General features: G+C 41.6%; 1 protein-coding gene across 1 annotated transcript; it reads right to left on the bottom strand.

Moving 5' to 3' along the window:
• Positions 1-559: 559 nt before the first annotated feature.
• Positions 560-21727, bottom strand: LOC141508955 (selenoprotein N-like). The gene is made up of 12 exons (XM_074218079.1): positions 21459-21727; positions 20849-20960; positions 20397-20545; positions 14885-15097; positions 14081-14205; positions 11005-11142; positions 9915-9990; positions 4097-4276; positions 3236-3341; positions 2894-3006; positions 2694-2792; positions 560-1783 (listed from the first exon to the last, which is right to left on the bottom strand). Exons 1-12 carry the CDS (start codon positions 21612-21614, stop codon positions 1616-1618), a joined length of 1635 nt encoding a protein of 544 aa, XP_074074180.1. The 5' UTR covers positions 21615-21727; the 3' UTR covers positions 560-1615.
• Between the last annotated feature and the right edge of the window lie 835 nt (positions 21728-22562).

Raw genomic sequence — 22562 nt, forward strand, 5'->3', positions numbered from 1 at the left:
TAGTCATTTCTCCTAAGTTAATCTCAGAAAAGCCTTAATGCTGCAATCTGTAGTTTGTTTTCAAAGGCCTCAAAACTTTGGGATTACAAACTTATCACTAAGTATGGTACAAGCCATTTAAAACCAAAGTTTGCTTCTCTCCTGAAAGAAGGCTAAGAGAGAACAAATAGCAAGAAAGAAAAATGAGCCTAAGTTGCTGAGAGTTAAAAAGGAGAGATTTTCTTTTTCCAAATCACTTTACTGGATTTTAAAAAATGAATCAAAACATTGGCATTCAGCTAACTTGAATGTACCACAGAAGAGTTTGCAGGAAGATTGAACACAAGGCTATCTATAGGTCTTCAGTGCAGTTGCAAAGGTCCTGGCTGATTTATATACATACATTTTGTCTAGAACATAATTTAGCAGCTGAAACCATTCCTTTTGTTGGGAGTCTTAGAGTCAGAGAAAACTTAGGGAACTCTTATAGCAAAACCTTAATTAAGTCTCCTTAAAATTACTTCAGAAGTTCCAGACAGCTACTACTTCTACTAGTTTTTGAAAAAAAAAAGTTAAAAAGTGATATTATGCCATGTTTTTATAGTTTACAAGTACTTAGAGAACATGAGAAACACATAATTCTTTGCCATTAAAGAATATTTAAAGCAAATGAAATAAAATCCTCTTTGAGGGAGGTGAGTATCCCAAAGATACTATTTCTGACCATGGAAATTAGTTTTGTATATTCAGTCAGTCCTCCATCAGATCTTACAAAAAAAGTAGAAAGTCACCAGGCAGAGGAAAGTAACCAGTCTTCTTACTAGAACTGTTGATTCTTGGACCAAGGAACATGACTATATTTGATCAAAGCAAGCATAGAGAAGTGATGGCAGGGAACTTACTCCTTAACACCTGTTCCCACAAAAATACTATTTTAAAATACTGATCAGAAGAAGAGGGAACTTTTTTCCCCAGTGGAGACTGCGAAGACATCAAGCTTGATCCATCTGGGATTTGAGATCCAGCCATCATAAGGTACAGTATCTGGGAGGGAATAGGATCTCTCTCTCTCCTACTCAGGGGAGCTATCAAACATATTTACAAACCGTGTTGAATAGTAAATATAATTAAGAACGTTTTACACATATATAATGAGGTTGTGGATGTATACTGGTCTTGGTCACTGTCTCTGTGGATGGATTGATTAGAGGTGGCCCAGAGGAAAGCTGGAGAATGAGATTAACACCAAGAAGCAAAAGACATTTGATTTGATGCTCCTTTAAGAAACCATCGATGGTTGCTAAGCTCTTAGGGTTTCTTTGGGGCTACAGCAACCCTGTGTCACCTGGCCTAAAGGACCTTGGTTACATTTAGACACAAACATCAGTACCCTGGAACTACAGAAGGGAGACTGAACCATGGAATCTTTGATCACTATTAGGATTTTCAGAGGGGGTTGTGATCAGCTGCTTCTTAGAAGAGAAATGGCAATCAGCTTGAAATGTACTAAGGACCACTTTGACTTTAGGGTCACATCCCCACTCCTTGTTGTAGAAGGTAAAATGTCACAGATGAGGATTGGGGGAAACTTTATGTAAAGAATTGCTCTAGTCCCTGATCCCCACAGTCTGGGGCTTTAGGATTGGAGGAAGCCTTGGGCTCTGAGCATTCCCTCTCTCAGGAATTCTTCATAGATCTCTGGAGATTTGAAGGACATACGGGAGAATATAGCTAAGACTTTTTCATTTTCCTGATGTCCTGGGGGAGTCTTGAACAAGAAGTCATTAGCATTGATGTTGTTGACCTGGGAGAAGAGCCAGGGAAGGGGAATGGGGGGGAGAGGGAGAAAGAGATAGAGATAGAGATAGAGATAGATAGATAGATGAGAGAGAGAGAGAGAGAGAGAGAGAGAGAGAGAGAGAGAGAGAGAGAGAGAGAGAGAGAGAGAGAAAGGAAGAGAATTAGTTATAGTGACTTTTGCTAGAACCACATGGCGTAGTTTCCAAATCTCAGCTGCTCTGATATAGCTACTTGGCAAGAGCTAAGTGAAAGTTATTCCTTTCTTCTAGTTTCTCCTCTTTCAGTAAGAGTTCATATGCAGCCAGAGTAATTTCTGTCATCAGGTTTTCCCTCTGCTTAAGTATCTTCAACGGCAACAAGATAGTTGACCTTTTTTAATTAATGTGGAAGGAAACTCAGTGAATTCACCCAGAAGATTTGGTTTTTAGCCTCCTCTCTCAACACACATTAAAATTAGCTTTGTTACCATGGAAATTCATTTCTCTCTCTCTCTCGAGTACTTTACAAATGTCCAAGAACTATAAAATGTCCCCATCACTATGATCCCACCTAACTTGTCTAGTATTATCTCCTCCTATTTACATCCATCCATACCAGGCCCAATCTACATTGTCCCATGCAGAGGTCATATTCGTTCCCACTTTGGCTAATGCCATATATGTTGTCTGGATCATTATCCCTCCATTTCCTTCTTTTCTTCACCTAGGAACATCATACCCATCCTTAAAGGCCTACTTTCCTTGGGCAAGCCATTTAACCCCATTTGCCTTGCAAAAAAAGGCCTACTTTCAAGTCTCACTGCAGATCCAATGCCAGTATTCTTTTATACACAATAGGTCCTAGAATAAATTCTCCTTGGAGGATAGAATGATCACAATAGAGTCAGCAGAGGTTAGCTGGGATGAGGTACTAACCACTGTCCCATTGGGTAGACAGACCAGTGATTCCACAGGGAACTTGTATTTCTCCAAATGCAGTTTAGCCAGCTTCTTGTAGAATTCATTTTCTTTATTCTGAGAGAAAGGTACAATTGGGACCTGTTATCTCAATTCTTGGACTTGAGGTATCTCCAGAAAAATCTCCCAGAAGCCCAACTCCATCCCATTCTATTTACCAGTATCTCTTTTAGCTCCTCGAAAAGGGACCAAGTATTAATGAATTTCTCATTAAGGAGGGTAAGGATTGATGAATTTTTTAGGACAGTCTCCCGAAGAGTGTGTCCTGAACCTGTTCAGGGGAAAGCAGAATGTTATTTAGGGAAAATGGCTTGAAATAATAGCAGTCTGTAATATTGGAGGATGGGTATAAGTTTCCCTTTTGGGACCCAGTACAGAAACACCTTCTTTCCCTTCTTCTCATTTTGACCACTGAATTCCCCATACCTCCATCCAAGCAGTCTGGTATGAGACCTTCCTTCACCTCTTAACTCTACCAAGAATTGTCCAGGATTTCTCACCTCAGCAAGACTGGTCATCTAGGGCTCCCCACAGAATGACTGAGTGTACCAGCTTCTTTTCCACTTTGGCTCTATCAAAAGCTTTGGTGAAAGGTAAGTATTGGACCTGGGGAACAGCCAGCATAAAGGGAAAGGTTGAGATTCCCTTGGATGCAGGGGTGGGGAGTGGTGGCACTTGACCCTACAGAGTTGGGAGCAGGGAGAGGCAAAAACCACCTTTTATATCATAAGGACTCTGCATGTGTAATTAAGTCTCCACTCCCTTCTCTGGGAATGCTGCCATCTACCCCACAGAGCTCTGAAAGGCAAATAAGTCATTAGGAACTCCTGTTAGAGTCAGATTATGTGGTGAGAGAAACAATATGAACTTCTCAGCCTATTATTTAACACCTTCCACAATCTGTTGCCAATCTCTATCTTTAATTCATATTTCTTCCCTTTATATGCCTTTTATTTTCAGATGAAATGGATATGTGTTGACCAACTCAATATTCTATCTTTTGTGACTGTCCATTTGTATAAAGCTATCTTCAACTGCAAAGGCATTGTTTCTCCATCTTCTCTATGACATCTTCCCCAGATCTTCCAGTGGTTAGTGTTCTCTCTCTTCTCAAATTGTCTTTTATTTACTTATCTGTGAACATGTTCTGTCTTCTAAAGGCAGGGACCTCCAGGATCTAGCACAAGGCCTTCCCTATGGTTGGCACTCAAAAATATTTGAATTGAATTGAACCATATAGGACCTCAAATTCCCAAACTAAATCTCCTTTCATAACATTGTTTTCCTCCTTCCTATTCTACTGGAAGCTGGAAGGGCTACCTTGGGAGTTATAGGTAATTGGTCTCTTTAAAACCCCTAACCTTTTTGAAGGTGTACATAGCTCTCTCTAGTTGCTGGGTAGCTTCCTCTCTGCTCAGCTCCTGCTGCCACAGAATGGTCTCCACTTCACACTGGGCAGCCTCCTCAGAGTTCAGACACCTATCAATTTCACTGATCTTCTCACCCTGGATCACTGAAGGACCAGAGGCCTCTAGCTCCATCTGGGAAAGAATGGGCAGTGAGAGCTTAGCCACCCCAGAAAAGTCTTTGGATTATGGACCAATCCTTAGGACACAAAGGATGTATGTATGGAAGACATAGCTTTCCAAAATTTACCTTTTGGTCCAGTGAATGGGTTTCTATATAGGGAAAAAACTCATTTCTAAAGGAACAAAATATAATGCCCTAAACAAATTTCAGTTAAACACCAAAACAGAAATCCTGAAAATCAAAGGCAAGATTAATAAAATTGAAAATTAAAAAAACACCAAAACACTGAATAAAATTAGGTATTAGTTTTAGGAATTATCATAATAGTATTGAGTTTAAGTGACTTGCCCAGAGTCACACAATTGGAAAGTGTCTGAGGCCAGATTTGAATTCAGCCTTCTTGACTCCAGGACCTGTAACCTCTATGCCACTTATTTGCCCTCAGCCTAACTTCTAAAGGTCCTAATCAGTTTAATACTCTCTGGTTCCTTTATGAACATTCCATAAATGTGCCCCCCCCCCCCAATCAGCTGTGTGGTCCCAGAACAGTTAGCTACTCTATCTGGCTCTGAATTTCAGTTTCTTGTTGCCAAGCACTTTGCTGATTATTCTTTTTCTTAATTTGCTTTTTAAAAAATCAACAAAACATTAAATCACTAAAATAAAAAAAATGAAAACATTTGAATTCATATACAATTAAGAAGAAATAGAAGCAATTATTGGAAGCTGTTTTGTCCTACTATATGCCACTAAAATTGACACTCTAAATAGATGAATATTTTTAAAAATATAAATTTCCTTGATTAATAGAAGAGGAAATGGAATACTTACATAACCCTTACTTAGAAAAGGTAATTAAACCATATATGAACTAGCAAAAGAAAAAAATTCAGGATTTACAGTGAATTCCACCAAACATTAAAAGTCAACTAATTCCAATACTATATAAACTTTTTGAAAAATAGGTCAAGCAGAGACATACTACATTCCTTCTGAATACAAATATGGTTTCAAAAATATCTATACTAGGGACAGTCAAATCAGAGAAAGAAAACTATAAACAAATTTCCCTAATGAATGTTGATGTAAACATTTCAAATAAAATATTAGATTAAGCAAAGTATCATAAAGATCATATTCCATGACTAAGTTTGATTTACATTGCAGGACTCATTTAATACTAGGAAAACTATAAACCTAATTGAAGATGCTTTTAACAAAAATCTGCAAAAATCATGTGACTATGATTCAATAACTGTAGAAAAGTTTTTTAATAAAAATTTATTCCTATTAAAAATACTAGAAAACAAAGAAATAAATGGAACTTTCCTTAAAATTATAAAAAAATTATAATGGGGAAAGGGTACAAATTTAGATATAACTTCAGGGTAGAAAAAGGAGATCCATTAGAATTCATTTTTTACCAGAAATGTTAGGTAGAATGCTAAGAAAAAAAAATTGAAGGAATAAGCACAGGCAATAAGGAAACTTGAAGATGATAATGGTTGGCTTAGGGAATCCTAGAGAGTCAATTCAAAAACTAAAATGAAAGTTAACAACTTCAGCAAAGTTGCAAAATATAAAACAGATCTGTGCAAATCATCATCTTTCCTATATATCACCAGCAAGATTGAGCAGGAAGAGATAGAAAAAGGAATTTAATTTAAAATAATTATGGACAACATAAAATAATGTAGAGTTGACCACCATGACAGATATAACAACTATATAAGCACAATTACAAAATACTTCTTGCATAAAGACATTGAAATAATTGGAAAATTAATAATTGCTCTTGAAGATGAGCTCCTCAGGTCAGGCAGTATTCAATATACTCCAGAGGAACAGCAGAGAACAATTATAAGTAGCTTCAGAAAGAATGAAGCAGCTGGACCAAAGCTGAAGGAAGGTCAGCTGTGGATGTGTCTGGTATGGTGCTATAAAGACCTGTACTGCATAGCAACCTGGAAGAAACCTTTGATAGAACCAAGGTAAACTATATATCATCAAACAGGAGATGGAAAGATCAACATCTTGGGGTTGAGTGAATTTAAATGAATGAGAGTGAGTGAAATTTAGTTCAAGAGATCATATACTACTGTGGTCAAGAATTCTAATAAGAAAAGAAATGCAAATTAAAGCATCTCTGAGGTACCACTTCACACCTCTCAGCCTGATTGGCCAATATGACCAGAAAAGACAACGATCAATGTTGGGAACACTAATGCATTGTTAGTGGAGCTGTGAACTTATATCCAACCTTTCTGGAGAGCAATTTGGAATTATGCCCAAAGGGCAACAAAAATATGCATACCCTTTGATTCAGCAATACCACTATTGGGTCTGTATCCTGAAGAGATTATGAAAAAGGGTAAAAACATTACTTGTACAAGAATATTCATAGCAGCCTTGTTTGTAGTGGCAAAGAATTGAAAATTAAGTAAATGTCCTTCGATTGGGGAATGCCTTATCAAACCATGGTATATGTATGTCATGGAACACTATTGTTCTATTAGAAACCAGGAGGGATGGGAATTCAGAGAAGCCTGGAAGGATTTGAATGAACTGATGCTGAGTGAGATGAGCAGAACCAGAAAAACATTATACACCCTAACAGCAACATGGGGGTGATGATCAACCTTGATGGATTCGCTCATTCCATCAGTGCAACAATCAGGGATAATTTGGGGCTATCTGTGATGGAGAATACCATCTGTATCCAGAGAGGAGTTTAAACAAAGACCAAAGAATTTAGAAAAAACCCCGTTATCTTATGTAATTTTGCTATCTCTTATACTTTATTTTTCTTTCTATGATTTCTCTCTCATCACATTCAACTTCGATTAATGTATACCATAGAAACAATGTAAAGACTAACAGACTGCCTTCTGTGGGGGGTAGGGAAACAAGATTAGAGAAAAAATTGTAAAACTCAAAATAAATAAAATCTTAAAAAATAAAGAACCTAATAAGAAATGGAGTAGCCCTTAAAGTTAATAAAAGGGTAATGAAAGCAGTGCTAGGACAAAATGATATCTTTTCTCATCCAAAGTAAACCCCTCAACATCATAGTAATGTAAGTATGACAAGGGGCCGAATTTGATCAATTCTATGAAGACTTATAACTTCTAGAAATAATGCCATCATAGACAATTCATAAGCCTTTTGAATTGTTTTAGAAAAGTGTTTGCAATGACCAGTAAGTTATCTTGACAAAACTCTTTGCTTCCTTTTGTATACTGAGGCCAAACTTGCCTATTATTCCAATTCGTTTAAGTTTGGCCTCAGAATATAAAAAGGAAGCAAACAGTTTTGTCAAGATAACTTACTGGTCATTGCAAACACTTTTCTTCAACTCAAAAGGCTTATATACTTTGCAGTAGAAGGTGGAATAGCTCTATATAGCTAGTTAAAACAAGACCTGGAATTGGTTATAGCTCAGATCATGAATTTCTTATTGAAAAATTCAGACAAATTGGAGAAAGTAGGGTCTAACACAACTTAAGAATGTAAAGTGGAAATGATGAATGGATAAGGGCTTAGCTCTAATAGAGTTCCTGAAGAACTATGGACAGAGGTTCACCATATTGTACAGGAGGCAAAAACAAAAAATATTACAAAGAAAAAGAAGCACAAGAAAGCAAAATGATTGCCTAGTTGAGCCTTTACAAATAGAAGAAAACTGAAAGGTAAAGGAGAAAAGGAAGGATATACTCATCTGAAAACAAAATTCCAGAGAATAACAAGGAAAGTTAAGAGGTTTTCTTCAACAAGCAATGCAAAGAAACATAAGAAAATGATGAAATGGGAAAGCCAAAAGAGCTCTTCAAAAATTTTAGGGATTTTAATGCAAAATGGTCATAATAAGGGACAGAAGAAGAGGTGGCAAGAATATAGAAAATCTATAAAGGATATCAACATGGCTAATGACCATGAGTGTCTTTAATTGATGTAGGGCCAGCCTGGAGATTGAAGTCAAGTGGCCTTAGAAAGCAATGCTAACAATAAGGCTAGTGGAAGTTGATGGAATTTCATTTGAACTATTTAAAATCTTAAAAAAAAATTGATGCTGTTAAAGTGATATACTCAATATATCAGCAACTTGGAAGATTCAAGAGTGGTTACTGTATGGGAAAAAGTTTACATCAAAATCCAAAAGGTCATTACCAAAAAATGTTTAGATTATCAAACAATTGCATTCATCTCACATGCCAGAAAAGGTTACATTTAAGATTCTGCATGCTAAGTGTAGCAATGTGTGAACTGAGAATTACCTGAAGTGCAGGCTGGTTTTTGAAGAGGCAGAGGAACTGGAAGTCAAATTGCCAACATTCTCTGGATTATGGAAAAAGCAAGGGCAATCTAAAAAAATATCTACCTCTATTTTATTGATTACACTCTAAAGGCCTTGGCTGTATGGATCCCAACAAAATTTGGCAAGTCCTCAAAGTGATAGGTATACAAGATAATCTTGTCTCCTGAGAACAGTATGCAAAGTCTAGAACCCAAATATGAAATAGCTAATTAGATTATGATTGGAAAAGGAGTATGACTGTCACCTTATTTATTTAACTTTTATATAGAAATGCTGAATGAATGAATCAAAAACTGGAATTAAGGTTGCCAGGAGAATATTAATAATATACAGACAATACCAGTCTGAAAGCAGAAAATGATTAAAAATTAAGAAGGTTTTTCTAGAGCAAGGAGAGAAGGGGAACGGGGGAAAGGGCGGGGATGTGAGTGATGGAGGAGAGGATGGACCGGGGAGAGAGTGGTCAGATATAACACATTTTCTTTTTTGCTTCTTTCAAGGGGCTGGGATTGGATGATCTGTTCAGGACCATAGGGCTGGGTGGGTGCTGGGCTTAAGGGGTGGTATGGGGGCCAGGGATCTGTCTGCTCTGCCACTCAGCTACCCTACAGCACACTTAAGAAGAGGGACAGAGTGAAAGGAGAGGGAAAATATAGTATATGGTAGTGGGGAAGTACAATTGAAGGGAGTTGTGATCAGCAATGGCAAGGGTGGAAAAATATGGAAGTAGCTTTTGTGATGGACTTATCATAAAGAATGTGATCCACCCGTGACAGAGCTGGAGTTGTTGGAAGACAGACTGAAGCGCATTTTTTATTATTGTTTTGGAGGGGTGGTTGAAGGGCAAATGGGGCTGGGTGGCTTGCCTGGGGCCATACAGCTGGGTGATTGTTGGGTGTCTGAGGCTAGATTTGGACCCGGGTTCTCCTGGTTTCAGGGCCAGTGCTCTGTCTGCTGCGCCACCTGGCTGCCACTACTACTACTGCTACTACTACTACTACTACTATTAATTTTATTTTGGGTCTTTTTTTTAAAAAAAAAATTCAATAATAATTATAACATATAGGACTTCCTAGTAAATATTCAGCTTCCTTCACAAAGGGTAAGCTTGTAAAGTTCTTTCCCTTGGCTTTGTCAACACTCTAAATCTATAATGAAAAGATGGCAAGGGATACTATGACCTCTTCCACCTGTTCTGCTCATACCAGGTCTGGGGAAGCATATCTAGGGGAACCCTCCCAGATGTTAAGAGGGGAATATAATAGGAGACCAATGGGAAAATGATAGTCAGGTCTGTTTCCAAGTGGAAGATGTAAGGATAGAGTCAGACATACCTGAGGAAGATAACCAAGGTCCACATTTGTATTCCTAAGGGGTCCATACAACCACTGCATACCCACATTCAGAGACCTGATAAGAGAAGTGATATAAGGGGAAAAGCTTGTATACTGAGAATAGGGCAGTTGTAGGCCTGATTCAGTCACTCAGGAGGCAGGGCAATGATTAGGAATATTTTCACTTGGGGCAAAACGAGTTAAGGAAGAAGGGAGGCAGGGTAGGCTGAGTGATGGTGGCTTTGAGGACAATCTGGTCTATTTGGAAAGAAGGGATGGCATTTCCACTCTTCTATATTATCTCCATACTAGCTTCCTCCTTAGAACTCTGAATGGGGAAAGATGGTGATAACTAGGTAAATACTGTTAGCTGGAGGAATAACTAACTACTGGGTTATGAAAATGGAGACATTTAAAAGTGTGGGAAAGGAACATCAGAGTGTAAAGGGGAGGGTCACAATATGAGCCTGTGTAAATAAGGAATGCTTCTTCAAAAAGAAGGAAGAGGGAGATTCAAAGACCAGACTAGAACAAAACCAGGGATTGAGGTATGTTGCCTCATCCTGAGGATGATTAGTGAAAGGTGGATACATATGGCTTTGGACTAAAATTTTTGGCTATGAAAGGCTTACTTGCTATCTATTCCCTCTGTTGAGGTAATGTTGAGATCTGAGTGTGGGAATCCCTTGGAGTTTACAGATTTGGGGGTGGAGCTAGCCAATTAGAAGGAATCTCCCCGTCTTCAATCAATCTTTGAATTTAGATTGGGAGAAGCATTAGGCCTTCTAACCTCATGGTGTAAGGACAGGCTGGTGCTACCAAGCAGCCCTCTGCTTTTTCACTCTGGGGTCTTAAAATAATGTCAAGTTGTTTATCTGGGACTATAAATACTATGGCCTTCCCTCAACCTATTAGTTTCCTCTTGGTCTTCCAATACTCCGGGGATAGGAAAAAGGGAAACCAAAAGGGGGATGTTGACAACAGTCGCCACCCAAACAGTGCTTCCAAAGTGCCCCAAGAGTCAGAGCCCCAAATTCCACTAAAGGGGTACATGTCTCTTTTTCATGCTCACTCTACCACAGGATCCTACCTTTCATTGGGTACAAAGAGCTTGAACTCTCGGATGTGGCTGCTGTCTTTGGAGAGGATGATGTGTCCAGTTAATTGGCCTGGACAAAACCAGAAAGGGTAGTGGAGTGGTTGGTTGAGTTGGAATTCAGCATGTATCCTGTGGCCAGAAGAGAAAGAGAAGGGAGCAAGGAGTGCTTGTGCTTACCTCCAGATGCCAGGATGGGAGCTAACTCTTGCAAGAATCCTCTACATTGGGGCAGCTAGGTGGCGTAGTGGATAAAGCACCGGCCTTGGAGTCAGGAGTACCCTGGGTTCAAATCTGGTCTCAGACACTTAATAATTCCCTAGCTGTGTGGCCTTGGGCAAGCCACTTAACCCCATTTGCCTTGCAAAAACGTAAACAAAACAAAACAAAATCCTCTACATTTCTTTATTTGTACAACAAGAACTTCAACTCCATGATCTTGAAGGACCCTTCTAGCTCTAAGTCTCTGCTCCTGTGGGACCACTGGATTTTAGTCAGCATTCAAGAAGGTTTTAATAAACTGGTAGAATAAAAAGGGAAGTAGAGAGACCTGTAGATCTAAGAGAACATAGAAGTTGGGAGAATTCAATGGAACAAGGAGGAAAGCCACTAGGTGGAAATCGGAAATAAGATGAGAGGGGCATGGGGAGACAGAGAGAGAGAGAGAGAGAGAGAGAGAGAGAGAGAGAGAGAGAGAGAGAGAGAGAGAGATGGAGACAGAAGGAGAGCACAGGGAGGTATCTCCACCTACTGGTAAGAAGATGATGCAGACAACTTCAACTTCAACTGGATGACCCAATCCCACAGTGAAACTCACTTAGCCTTTCTGGCAACAGGGGCCAGTTCAGTGGGTGTTGTAAATGGTAACTCCCAGTCTTCCTCAGGGTCAATCACTCCCATTAAGTCTCTCCAAAGAACCAATGACAGGGGGCAAAACAGACAGTTGCTACCTTGCCTGAATTTTTAAAAACTATCAGCTTCAGGTTCTCATGAGCAGTTAAAAGGAAGAAGATTCTATTGATTCATTGATCAAAACTACTTTCTGCAGGATCATCAATGGTCTATTTACTGGTAAAATAACTTCTCATTCCTTCAGATCTCTCTAAACCATCTGATATTGTTGTCCATTCCTTCCTCCTGGATACTCTTTTCTTTCTCAGGTTTTTGTGACATTGCTCAGTTGGTCTGATCCTGATCACCTGTTCCTCCTCCATTTCCACTGCAAGATTATTGTCCATGTCCAATTCCACCCCTTAGGTGTGAATGCACCCCAGGATTCTTTCCTGGGTCTTCTTTTTTTCCTATGTTCCTTTTATTATCTCGTCATCTCTCAATGATCATCTCTATGCAAATGATTCTTAAATCTTTTAAATGAGTTTCAGTTATCACCATCTTATTAGATATTTGTACCATGGACATGACATGCAAATTGGGCTACACAGATCCTCTTTTCTCTTTCTTCCTTTCTCTTTCCTCCCTTTTCTCTCCATACTTGTAGGTGTTCTGCCCAAGGGCCTGGTAAGATTTATTCAGGTTTACAAGTCCCAAATTACTCTGGTTCTCCTTGATTGGCCAATAAAGGGATTCAGGAAGCCCACTTGGTTATAGTTTGGGTCTTGATTGGTTCGGTGTATATAAATAGAAATTGTTACAGACCTGGGCAGGGTCCTTCCTTCTTAGATTGATTTTTTCCCCCTTTATTCTCTATGCAACAGAGGTTCTTCAAGCTTCATTTCTTTTTTGGCGCTTCAATTCGCTCCAATTTCTGAGAAACCCTAAAGGTTTTACCCTCCCAGGGTTTTTTTTTTTTTTTTGGAAGTGGTCATTCATGGCCTCTTTTCCTTTGCTTTCTCTTTCCTACTGTTAATGACTGAATGGGTATTGCCTCAGTCAAACTGTGACCTGAGAAAGACCTAACCTGAAAAGGCTAAGGCCTTTCAGTGTATCTAGGACCATCTTCAGTCATTCAGATGCACACCTGAACAATGGACTCACATGGTTCCAGAGGAGAAAGTGAGGGTGGTGACCTTGCACAGCATCTCCTCACTCAAATCCAACTGGTAACTGTCATGGTATCACTTCCCCAATCTTTTTCCAGAACAAAGATAAATAGCATGTCCAAAGCTCTCAGTATTACCTTTTCTCTAACCCACCTCTCTTCCAACTTTCCTATTGCTGTTGAAGAAACCCCCATTCTAGTAACCTAGGTTTGAAACTACTAAGTAATCACCCATAACTCTTCTCTTCCCTCTAATCCCCAACTGTGATCCAGGCAATTTCTGAAGTTTCACATAATCACTAATATCTATATCCTTTTCCTCCACTCATATGACCATTATCTCAGCTGGAGCCTTAGTCACCTCATACCTGCACCACTTTAATAACTTTATGGTTCTCCCTCCCTTCAGTATCATTTCTCCATCCTTCTCACACTATTTAATTGATATTTCCTTGACACAGATCTGATCATGTCACTCTGCATGCCAAGAAGCTTCTTCAGTGACTATTGTTTCCAGGCTAAAACACTATCTTTTCTATTTGGCACTTAAAGCCCTCTTCATGCTGACTCCCCACCTGCCTTTCTAGGCTGATTATACAATTCTTATCCTCATATACTTTACACTGTTACCAAAGTGACCTTTTTAATATTGTCAGTAAGCTAGATTCTATCTTTTACATCTATTTGCTCCAGTTGTGTCTTCTACCTGGAATGCTTTTTCCTCCACACCATCAACTGATGGAACTCCTAGTTCATTTTAAAACTAAGTTGCAAAGAAGGGATATGAGATGATACTTCCCAGTTCTTGGAAGTGGTATGTTGTGGTATGTTGTACATATTTTTGGAATTTTGAGATGTATTTTTTGTATTTATATTACCAATATTTAGTATAGTGCCTGAACTTAATACTTGAATTTAAGAGATTTGGATGAGCTACAAAAGGGACAATCAATCTATGGGAACTAAATCTAATAGGTCTTTGCATCCTATTAGCATTCACTGTCCCACAATGATGTAGTGTTGCCTTTTCTGACATACTTACCCAGGGAAACCAAGGGAGGAAATGCTCACCTGAAGACCACCTTGTAGTAGGAGTCACTGGTGGCTGTGAGGCAGGCAACTGTGCCCTGGGGTCCAAAGCGGGTCTTCACAAAGGGCCTTGGGTGGAACATGCTCAGAAGTTGGTGAATGATGACCTGGGGGATGTGAAAGTGTAGCTTACCTAGACCCTTTCTCCTCCTGGGTTTGACAAGTGACCACAATGATTCATTTGTATTAAGGTGAGGAGGATTTTATTTCGCCTTCCCACTGACCAATGTATTGGGGACTCTTATCCTGGAAGACTTTCTTTCCTTGAGCTGGAGAAACCATCTGCCTGGAAGGTACCAAATCCCTGAGAACTGTTGAATAACACAGCTTAGGGGAATACCTTGGTGGTAGGGAAGGGGTTAGACTATTATTCTGATTCCAAACCTCAAGTCCTGGAGCTTGATCAGGGAACAGTTGGGGAACAATAAATTAGTTATAGCAAACCTGGTTAATAGGATGAATACATAAGGATTTGGGTTTGGTCTTATTAGCTCAAGGCTGGGGAGAAGTTAGATCAAACATGATGCAAAAAAGATATGTGGCCCTGAGAAAAAGGTTCAAAATGGGTTGCGAGATGTGGTCTATAGCTGGAAAATTAGATATTTAGAAGGTGGACTAAATTGTCTTGGATGATTTCAGATCTTATCCCTTTATCCTCTTCCTCCAGGTCTGACAGTTTAATCTAATTCAGTCTCCCTTCTCCAAATCTGATTTCCCAGCTAAAGGGGAAAGTGAAACGCTGGGTCCAGGACTTGGTCCCAGGCAGGGGCTAAGTTCTGTCCTTACCTCTTTGCCTTTGGGAGGTGGTGGATAGAAGCGATTATCAGAGAGGTATGCACCTATCTTTATCACTGTGTCTGGAATGATCCACCAGGTCTCTCCCAGTTCCATGTCATTCCTTGGGGGCAGGAAAGCTTTGAATTGGCTGACAGAGAACATGCTGGATGATAATGCAGGGGCTGTCCAGTTTTTTAGCCCAGACAGAATAATGTCAGAAATCTGGAGGAAAAGGGCAACAGGGAAGAAGCTGGTGAACCAGGATTCAGTTGAGGTCAGACCTTTGAGATTATACTGAAAACAGGTACAGGGACATCCATGTTGCCCAGAACATAGATCCCCATGAAAAGAAATGAAGGGCTGGAGGAAACCTCACTTCTTAGCTAGTTTGAGACACCTAAGACTCTGGCATTGATGCCATTTGCTCAAATGAGGATACCAGCCCATATCATGTCAAGTCTGGACTACTGCTAATAGTCTGCTAGTTGGTCTTCCTGCTTCAAGTTTCTCCCCATTCTAGTATATTTTCCATTTAACTGTCAAATTCATATTCCTAAAGAACAAATTTGACCATGTCATTGTGCCTCCCTACTCCACTGCTTTCCACATTTAAATCCCAGTGGGTCCCTATTACTGCTAGGATCAAATATAAAAATCTGCTGTTACATTTTTAAAATGCTTCATAACCTGTTTATCTTTCTAGTCTTCTTGTACTTTATTCTGCACATAATCTAGGATCTAGTAACACCCAATTCCCTATTATTCCTGGAATATATAATGTCCCTACACTGGGTTGCCTTCTATACCTGAAAAACTCTTCCTCCTTGTCTGTACCTCCTAGCTTCCTTCAATTCAGTTAAAGTACATCCTTCTGCATGGTTTCCCCAGTCCTCCTTAATCTTAGTGCCCTCCCACTGAGATTATCTTCAATTCATTCTGTCTGTATTTTGTATCTAATAAGTTTTTTTTTCCCAAATGGACTGGGAGATCCTTGAGAGTAAGGTCTGTTTTTTTTGGGGGGGGGAGGGTAGGAGATAGAGGAGCTTTTCTTTGTAGCTTCAGCACCACAAACCTGTCCCAAAGTAGGTATTTAATAATTGTTGACTTGACATATAATGTTCTTTGTAAAACTTAAAAGGCTGTAGGAGACCAGTAATTTTATTGTTCAATGAAACACAAAACAAAGGCAGCAATGATGAACAAAGGCACAAGGGCTGCTTAGACCTGGCCCTTTTCAGTCTTGTCCAAAAATCAATGTGTCTGGCAACCAGGAATTTTATAGGGGTAGGTAGCATGGAACCTCCTAGTATTTCTTTAACTGCATATAGGCCCTTTACAATTGAGCCAAGCTGAGTTATCTTCCCAGAACAAATGACCAGTCAGGTATGAAAAGAGAGAAAAGCATTTTCTAATCCTAAATCGGAGAGGACTTTGGGATCAGGGAGCAGCAGCCAAACAAGAGAAAACTAAATTCCAAGGTCTTCCTTGAATCTTGTTGGCTTAGCTTGCTGACTTTTGCTAGTCACAATAGCTCTGGGTCAATTTTGGCCTAAAACAGCTGAGCCTTCTCCCTGGATTTAAACTTGGGTCTGCTGACTCCAAGTCTAGTGCACTTTCCATTATCCCATAAAGATGAAAAAACATGAATTTACCATAAGAAAATGTTGAAAGAAATTTGATAAGATACAAACAAAATGCTAGAGAAGGGAGGCCAGAGGGGTTATTGAAATCTTGAAGGGTGTGTCATTTTAGTGGTTCTGAAAGCATGGATAGGATTTCTTCACATGCTAGATATTCTATGCAAAGAAAAGAACATTAGCAAAGCTTCTGCAAATCTTAAAATGCTATAAAAAAGAATATAGCATTATGTATATAGAATTATATATAAAATTTCTATATTCTATAAATATACAAATATATATATAATAAATATATATTCATGCATTTATGTATCAATAAATTATAAATTCTATATAAAATTTTATTTTACTATAATATATAGCATATATGTTATTATTATTATCATCATCACTGTTGGTCTAGTTTGCCAGAATGCAGGCTGCTTAAGGAGAGTTCTTGATATGGTTATCAAGAAAAATTAGGTCCAGATCATAGAAGACACTTAGTTCATCTTTCTCAGTGGGTATCATGTCTGCTACTTAGCATTCCACACAGTTGAACAGAGACAAGCATTAAAATTACATATTCCTCCCAGAGGAAGAGTAGATCATTAACACGTGGAAGGGTTCAGGAAAGGTTTACTGTTGAGGAGGAGACATCACGCATCAAACCATCATCAATTCATTATCCTTGTTCTGATCACATCCTACATACTAAGCATATATTAATTCCCTGATCACTCTGCTTTTTTGAAGAGTTGCACTAGTCTTGGGGTAGGGACACATTATATGTCTGTCTTCCTCTTCTGTCATAGGACCTGGAGCAGAAGGTGAAATATCCTCAGTTTTATAGTCAGCTTCTTAACCCAGACCTAAAATAGCAAACTCCTTCCCTCCTTATCCATATTTCCAAAGAGAAAGGGATTCCTCTCTCCAGTCTTTTCTTTTGCCTTTTCCACTTTGGATGTTGAAGCAAAATTTCTTTGTTTTTATAGTAGATTTGATTTTTGGAAAAAAGTTCAAATCAGTGAAAAGCAAGTATGGTGAAGAAGTCAGATGATCAAGTTAAGTAATTTTTTTTTTGGTCAGAGAGACCTTGGTATGATTATGAATCAAGAAAATGGATTTCTTCTGTGATTTTTAAACTGGTTCTAAAAGGTTCCTCTTAAAGAACAGTACAGAAATCTGTTCCTTAAAATAATTAGCAGTATCTATCTGAAACCATCAACAAGCATTATATTCAATGGAGAGAGGCTAGAGGCATTCCCAATAAGATCAGGGGTCAAACAAGGGTGCCCATTATCACCACTACTATTCAATATTGTATTAGAAATGTTAGCATCAGCAATTAGAGAAGAAAAAGAAATTGTAGGAATTAGAACTGGGAAGGAAGAGACAAAACTCTCACTCTTCGCAGATGACATGATGGTCTACCTAGAGAATCCCAAGAAATCATCTAAAAAACTACTGGAAACAATTAGCAATTTTAGCAAAGTTGCAGGTTATAAAATAAACCCTCATAAATCCTCAACTTTTCTATATATGTCTAGCAAGAAACAGCAGGAAGAGCTAGAAAGAGAAATCCCATTCAAAGTAACCTCAGACAGTGTAAAATATTTGGGAGTCTATTTGCCAAGACAGACTCAGAATCTTTTTGAAAACAATTATAAAACACTTCTCACACAAATTAAATCAGATTTAAATAACTGGGCAAATATCAACTGCTCATGGATAGGTAGAGCTAATATAATAAAAATGACAATTCTACCAAAACTAAACTACCTGTTTAGTGCCCTACCAATCAAAATTCCAAAAAATTACTTTAATGAGTTAGAAAAAATTGTAAGTAAATTCATATGGAGAAATAAAAAGTCAAGAATTGCCAGGAGCTTAATGAAAAAAATTCAAACAAAGGTGACTTAGCACTACCCGATCTAAAATTATATTATAAAGCATCAGTCATCAAAATTGTTTGGTATTGGCTAAGAAATAGAGTGGTGGACCAGTGGAATAGACTAGGTGTAAAAGCAGGAGAGGGTTATAGTAATCTGCTGTTTGATAAACCCAAAGCATCCGGCCATTGGGATAAAAACTCACTCTTTGATAAAAACTGCTGGGATAATTGGAAGTTAGTATGGAAGAAACTTAGATTAGACCAACACCTCACACCCTTTACCAAGATAAGATCCAAATGGTTACAGGACATAGACATAAAAAACAATACTATAAGCAAATTAGAAGATCAAGGACTAGTCTACCTGTCAGATCTATGGAAAGGGGAACAGTTTATGACTAGCGAAGAGTTGGAGAATATCACTAAAAGACAATTAGATGATTTTGAGTACATTACATTAAAAAGCTTTTGCACAGATAAAACCAATGTAATCAAGATCAAAAGAAAAGTAGTAAATTGGGAAACAATCTTTACAACTAATGATACTGACAAGGGACTCATTTCTAAAATATATAGAGAACTGAGTCATATTTTTAAAACAAAAAGCCATTCCCCAATTGACAAATGTTCAAAGGATATGCAAAGGCAATTTACAGATGAGGAGATCAAAGCAATCCATAGTCATATGAAAAATTGCTCTAAATCATTATTAGAGAAATGCAAATTAAAGCTTCTCTGAAGTACCACCTCACACCTCTCAGACTAGCCAATATGATCAGAAAAGGATAATGATCATTGTTGGAAGGGTTGTGGGAAATCTGGGACACTATTACACTGTTGGTGGAGCTGTGAACTCATCCAACCTTTCTGGAGAGAAATTTGGAACTACACCCAAAGGGCAACAAAAATGTGCATACCCTTTGATCCAGCAATACCACTACTGGGTCTATACCCTGAAGAGATGATGAAAAAGGGTGAAAACATCACTTGTACAAAAATATTTATAGCAGCCCTGTTTGTGGTGGCAAAGAATTGGAAATCAAGTAAATGCCCTTCAATTCAGGAGTGGCTTAGCAAACTGTGGTATATGTATGTCATGGAACACTATTGTTCTATTAGAAACCAGGAGGGATGGGAATTCAGGGCAGCCTGGAGGGATGCATGAACTGATGCTGAGTGAGATGAGCAGAACCAGAAAAGCATTGTACATCCTAACAGCAACATGAAGGTGATGATCCACCTTGAAGGACTTGCTCGTTCCATCATTGCAACAACCAGGGACAATTTTGGGGCTGTCTGCAAAGGGGAATACCATCTGTATCCAAAGAAAGAATTGTGGAGTTTCAACAAAGTTCAATGACTATTCCCTTTAATTTAGGGAAAAAAACCCCAGATATCTTATTGTCTGATCTTGTTACCTCTGAGAATTCTGTTCTCTTTAAGGATATGATTCCTCTCTCATCATACCCAAATTGGATTATGGAAACAAAGTAAAGACGGATGGAGTGCTATCTGTGGGGTGGAGGTGGGGGAGGGAAGCAAGATTGGGGGGAAATTGTAAAACACAAACAATATCTTTAATAATAAAAAAAGAATAGTCCAGAAACGTTTTGAGCAACTGAAACATTGCTAGAGCATGTGACAATGTACCATCCCAAGTATCCTTTTTTATGGAGGTACTAGCTGATCCATGTCCCTTCAGATACTTCTATCTTTCGCCCAATGATGAAAGCACGAGCCCCCTTGTACTGATCTCCTGGTCACTTGCTTGCAAATTAATTAGAAGAGGTCTGAACACAAGGGGCACTGCTGGTCCATACTCTCCTGGTTAAGAAGCACAAGGAAGTTCTCTATGTGAGATCAGAACTGCTCTAGTTCAGGATATGACCCGAGTCTGGGCCTTCACCCAGGGTCTCTTGGACCTGAATTCTCACCTTTCACCTCTAGTTCCTCTCCCTGTCCCTAAATCCCAACTCTTCCTGCTACTTCTCCCCCCCACAACACTCACCTCTTTGAAACCATTTTTACTGTTGGACATGGTATCTAGCAGCAGGGGCTGGAATCGAGCTACTACGGCCAGCTTCTCAGCCTCGACAGAGGCGCTCTCCTCCTCCATCAACTCGTCTGCTTTCTCAAGGTCAGCGAGCGGCTTTCTCGCTGAGGGACACAAATGAGATAAGTGGAGGTGGGGGTCGGAGGGGGCGGGGCGGGTTATCAACTCCTGCAAATCCCTGGCCTCGGTTTCCCAGGAAAACCATGGGGCCAGAAGCCGCGGGGCGGGATCGTGATGGGAAGTGAAGAGACAGGTGGACAGAAACAGAGACAGAAGAGACACAGACCTGGCCCTAGACCTGGAGAGACAGAGACAGACAGAGACGCGGGGGGCGCAGCCCGGGCCCCAGCGCCGTGGCCCAGGCTCCGGGCCTGCCCGCCCCCTCCCCGGCCCCGCGCCGCCTCCACCTCTCAGCATCTCCGCCACGGCCTTGAACTCGGCGGGGCTGATGAGCCGGTCCCTGTCCGCATCCAAAGCCGAGAAGAAGAACGAGGTCTTGCCCGGGGGGCGGGCGGCGTCCTGAGGGGAGCAAGGGCGCAGGTGAGAGGCGCCCCGCCCCGGCCCCGCCCCCGGCCCCGGCCCCGCCCCGGCCCCGGCCCCGGCCCCGCCCGGCCCGCCTGGATCTGGCCGCTCAGGCCCCCGCGCTCTCGCGGCCACAGCCCAGGATCCCGGCCCCGCCCCGCCCCGCCCCGGCCCCGCCCCGGCCCCGCCCCGGCCCCGGCCCCGCCCCGGCCCCGGCCCCGCCCCGCCCCCGCCCCGGCCCCGCCCGGCCCGCCTGGATCTGGCCGCTCAGGCCCCCGCGCTCTCGCGGCCACTGCCCAGGAGCCCGGCCCCGCCCCGCCCCGGCCCCGCCCCGCCCCCGGCCCCGCCCCCGGCCCCGCCCCGGCCCCGCCCGGCCCGCTCAGGCCCCGGCGCTCTCGCGGCCACTGCCCAGGAGCCCGGCCTCCCCAGCCCGCGGGCCGCGGCAGCTCCCCCTCCCCGCCCCCTCGTCCTGAGGCCCGGCCTGACGCGCAGCACCTGGGCCCGGGCCCTGGAGCCCACGTAGCTGCGGGCGGCGGCGGCCAGCAGCGCCCCCAGGGCCACCAGGGGCAGCGCCAGCTGCCGGGCCGGGCGGGCCGGGGGCGGCGGGGGCCGGCGGGGCTCGCTGGGGCCGGGACTCCCGGCCAGGTCCATGATAGGAGGCCCGGACGCGGGCTCCTCCTTCCCAGCCTCTCCCCGCCCCAACCGCCAACCAACGGCTTCGGGCGGGGCGGATGGGGCGGGGCCTGAGACTGACTGACAGCGGCGGCACTCTAAAGCCGGGGGAGGGGGCAGGGCTGGGTAAGACTGACAGCTCGGGGCGGGGCCTAAGCGGGTGATTGACCACTAGCGGACCTGCTGGGGCGGGACGGGACACTGGATGGGGTCGTGGGGAAGGATGGATGAGGATGGGAGATGCGCGACAGCCTGGGGAGGGGAGAGCCGGATAGCAATTACGGGACAGAGAGGGCCGGGGCGACCCCCAAGGGTCTTGTGGAAGAGTGTGGCCAGAAACTGAGGGACATGCTTAGGCTGCCTGACATGGGTCGGGGGGCCCTACTAGAGGCTGCTTAAGAAGAGAGATGCCCCATTTTCTGCTCTGGGTCAGGCAGGAAAGGCCCAGAGGTGCTGCGGTGACGTCTAGTGGTGGTCGGCGACTCCCAGAGAGGAGTGAGGAGGCGGTGGGAACGTGGGCCTCCGGACTCTTCTCCCCACCTCTTCCCTACCGACTTGCATGGAGACCCCCGGGCTGAGGGGAGCAGCCTGGCCTCCTGCTCTCTTGCTTGCAAATTAATTGTCCCCAATTTAGGGTAGCAGAGATCTGTTTCATGCATTTGGGAATCATTCAACATCTATTTATTAAACATCTTCTGTGGTCCAGGAGGCGACTTAGAGACTCAACTGCCCCCTGAGCACTTCCCATTCCTGATGATTCATTTGGGAAAAATAATAATTAATAAAAGAAACTTGGAGCATTGTGTTCAGGTCTGGGTGATGCGTTGTAAAAGTCTTATATTTGTTAATAGCTTTTGGTTTTACATCTCCTTTGTTTCTGAACATAACCCTCTCTAATTCTCTTCCTGGTTGGGGAGACATTCTTCT

Source organism: Macrotis lagotis, chromosome 1 (assembly GCF_037893015.1).
Source record: "Macrotis lagotis isolate mMagLag1 chromosome 1, bilby.v1.9.chrom.fasta, whole genome shotgun sequence".
NCBI lineage: Eukaryota > Metazoa > Chordata > Mammalia > Peramelemorphia > Peramelidae > Macrotis > Macrotis lagotis.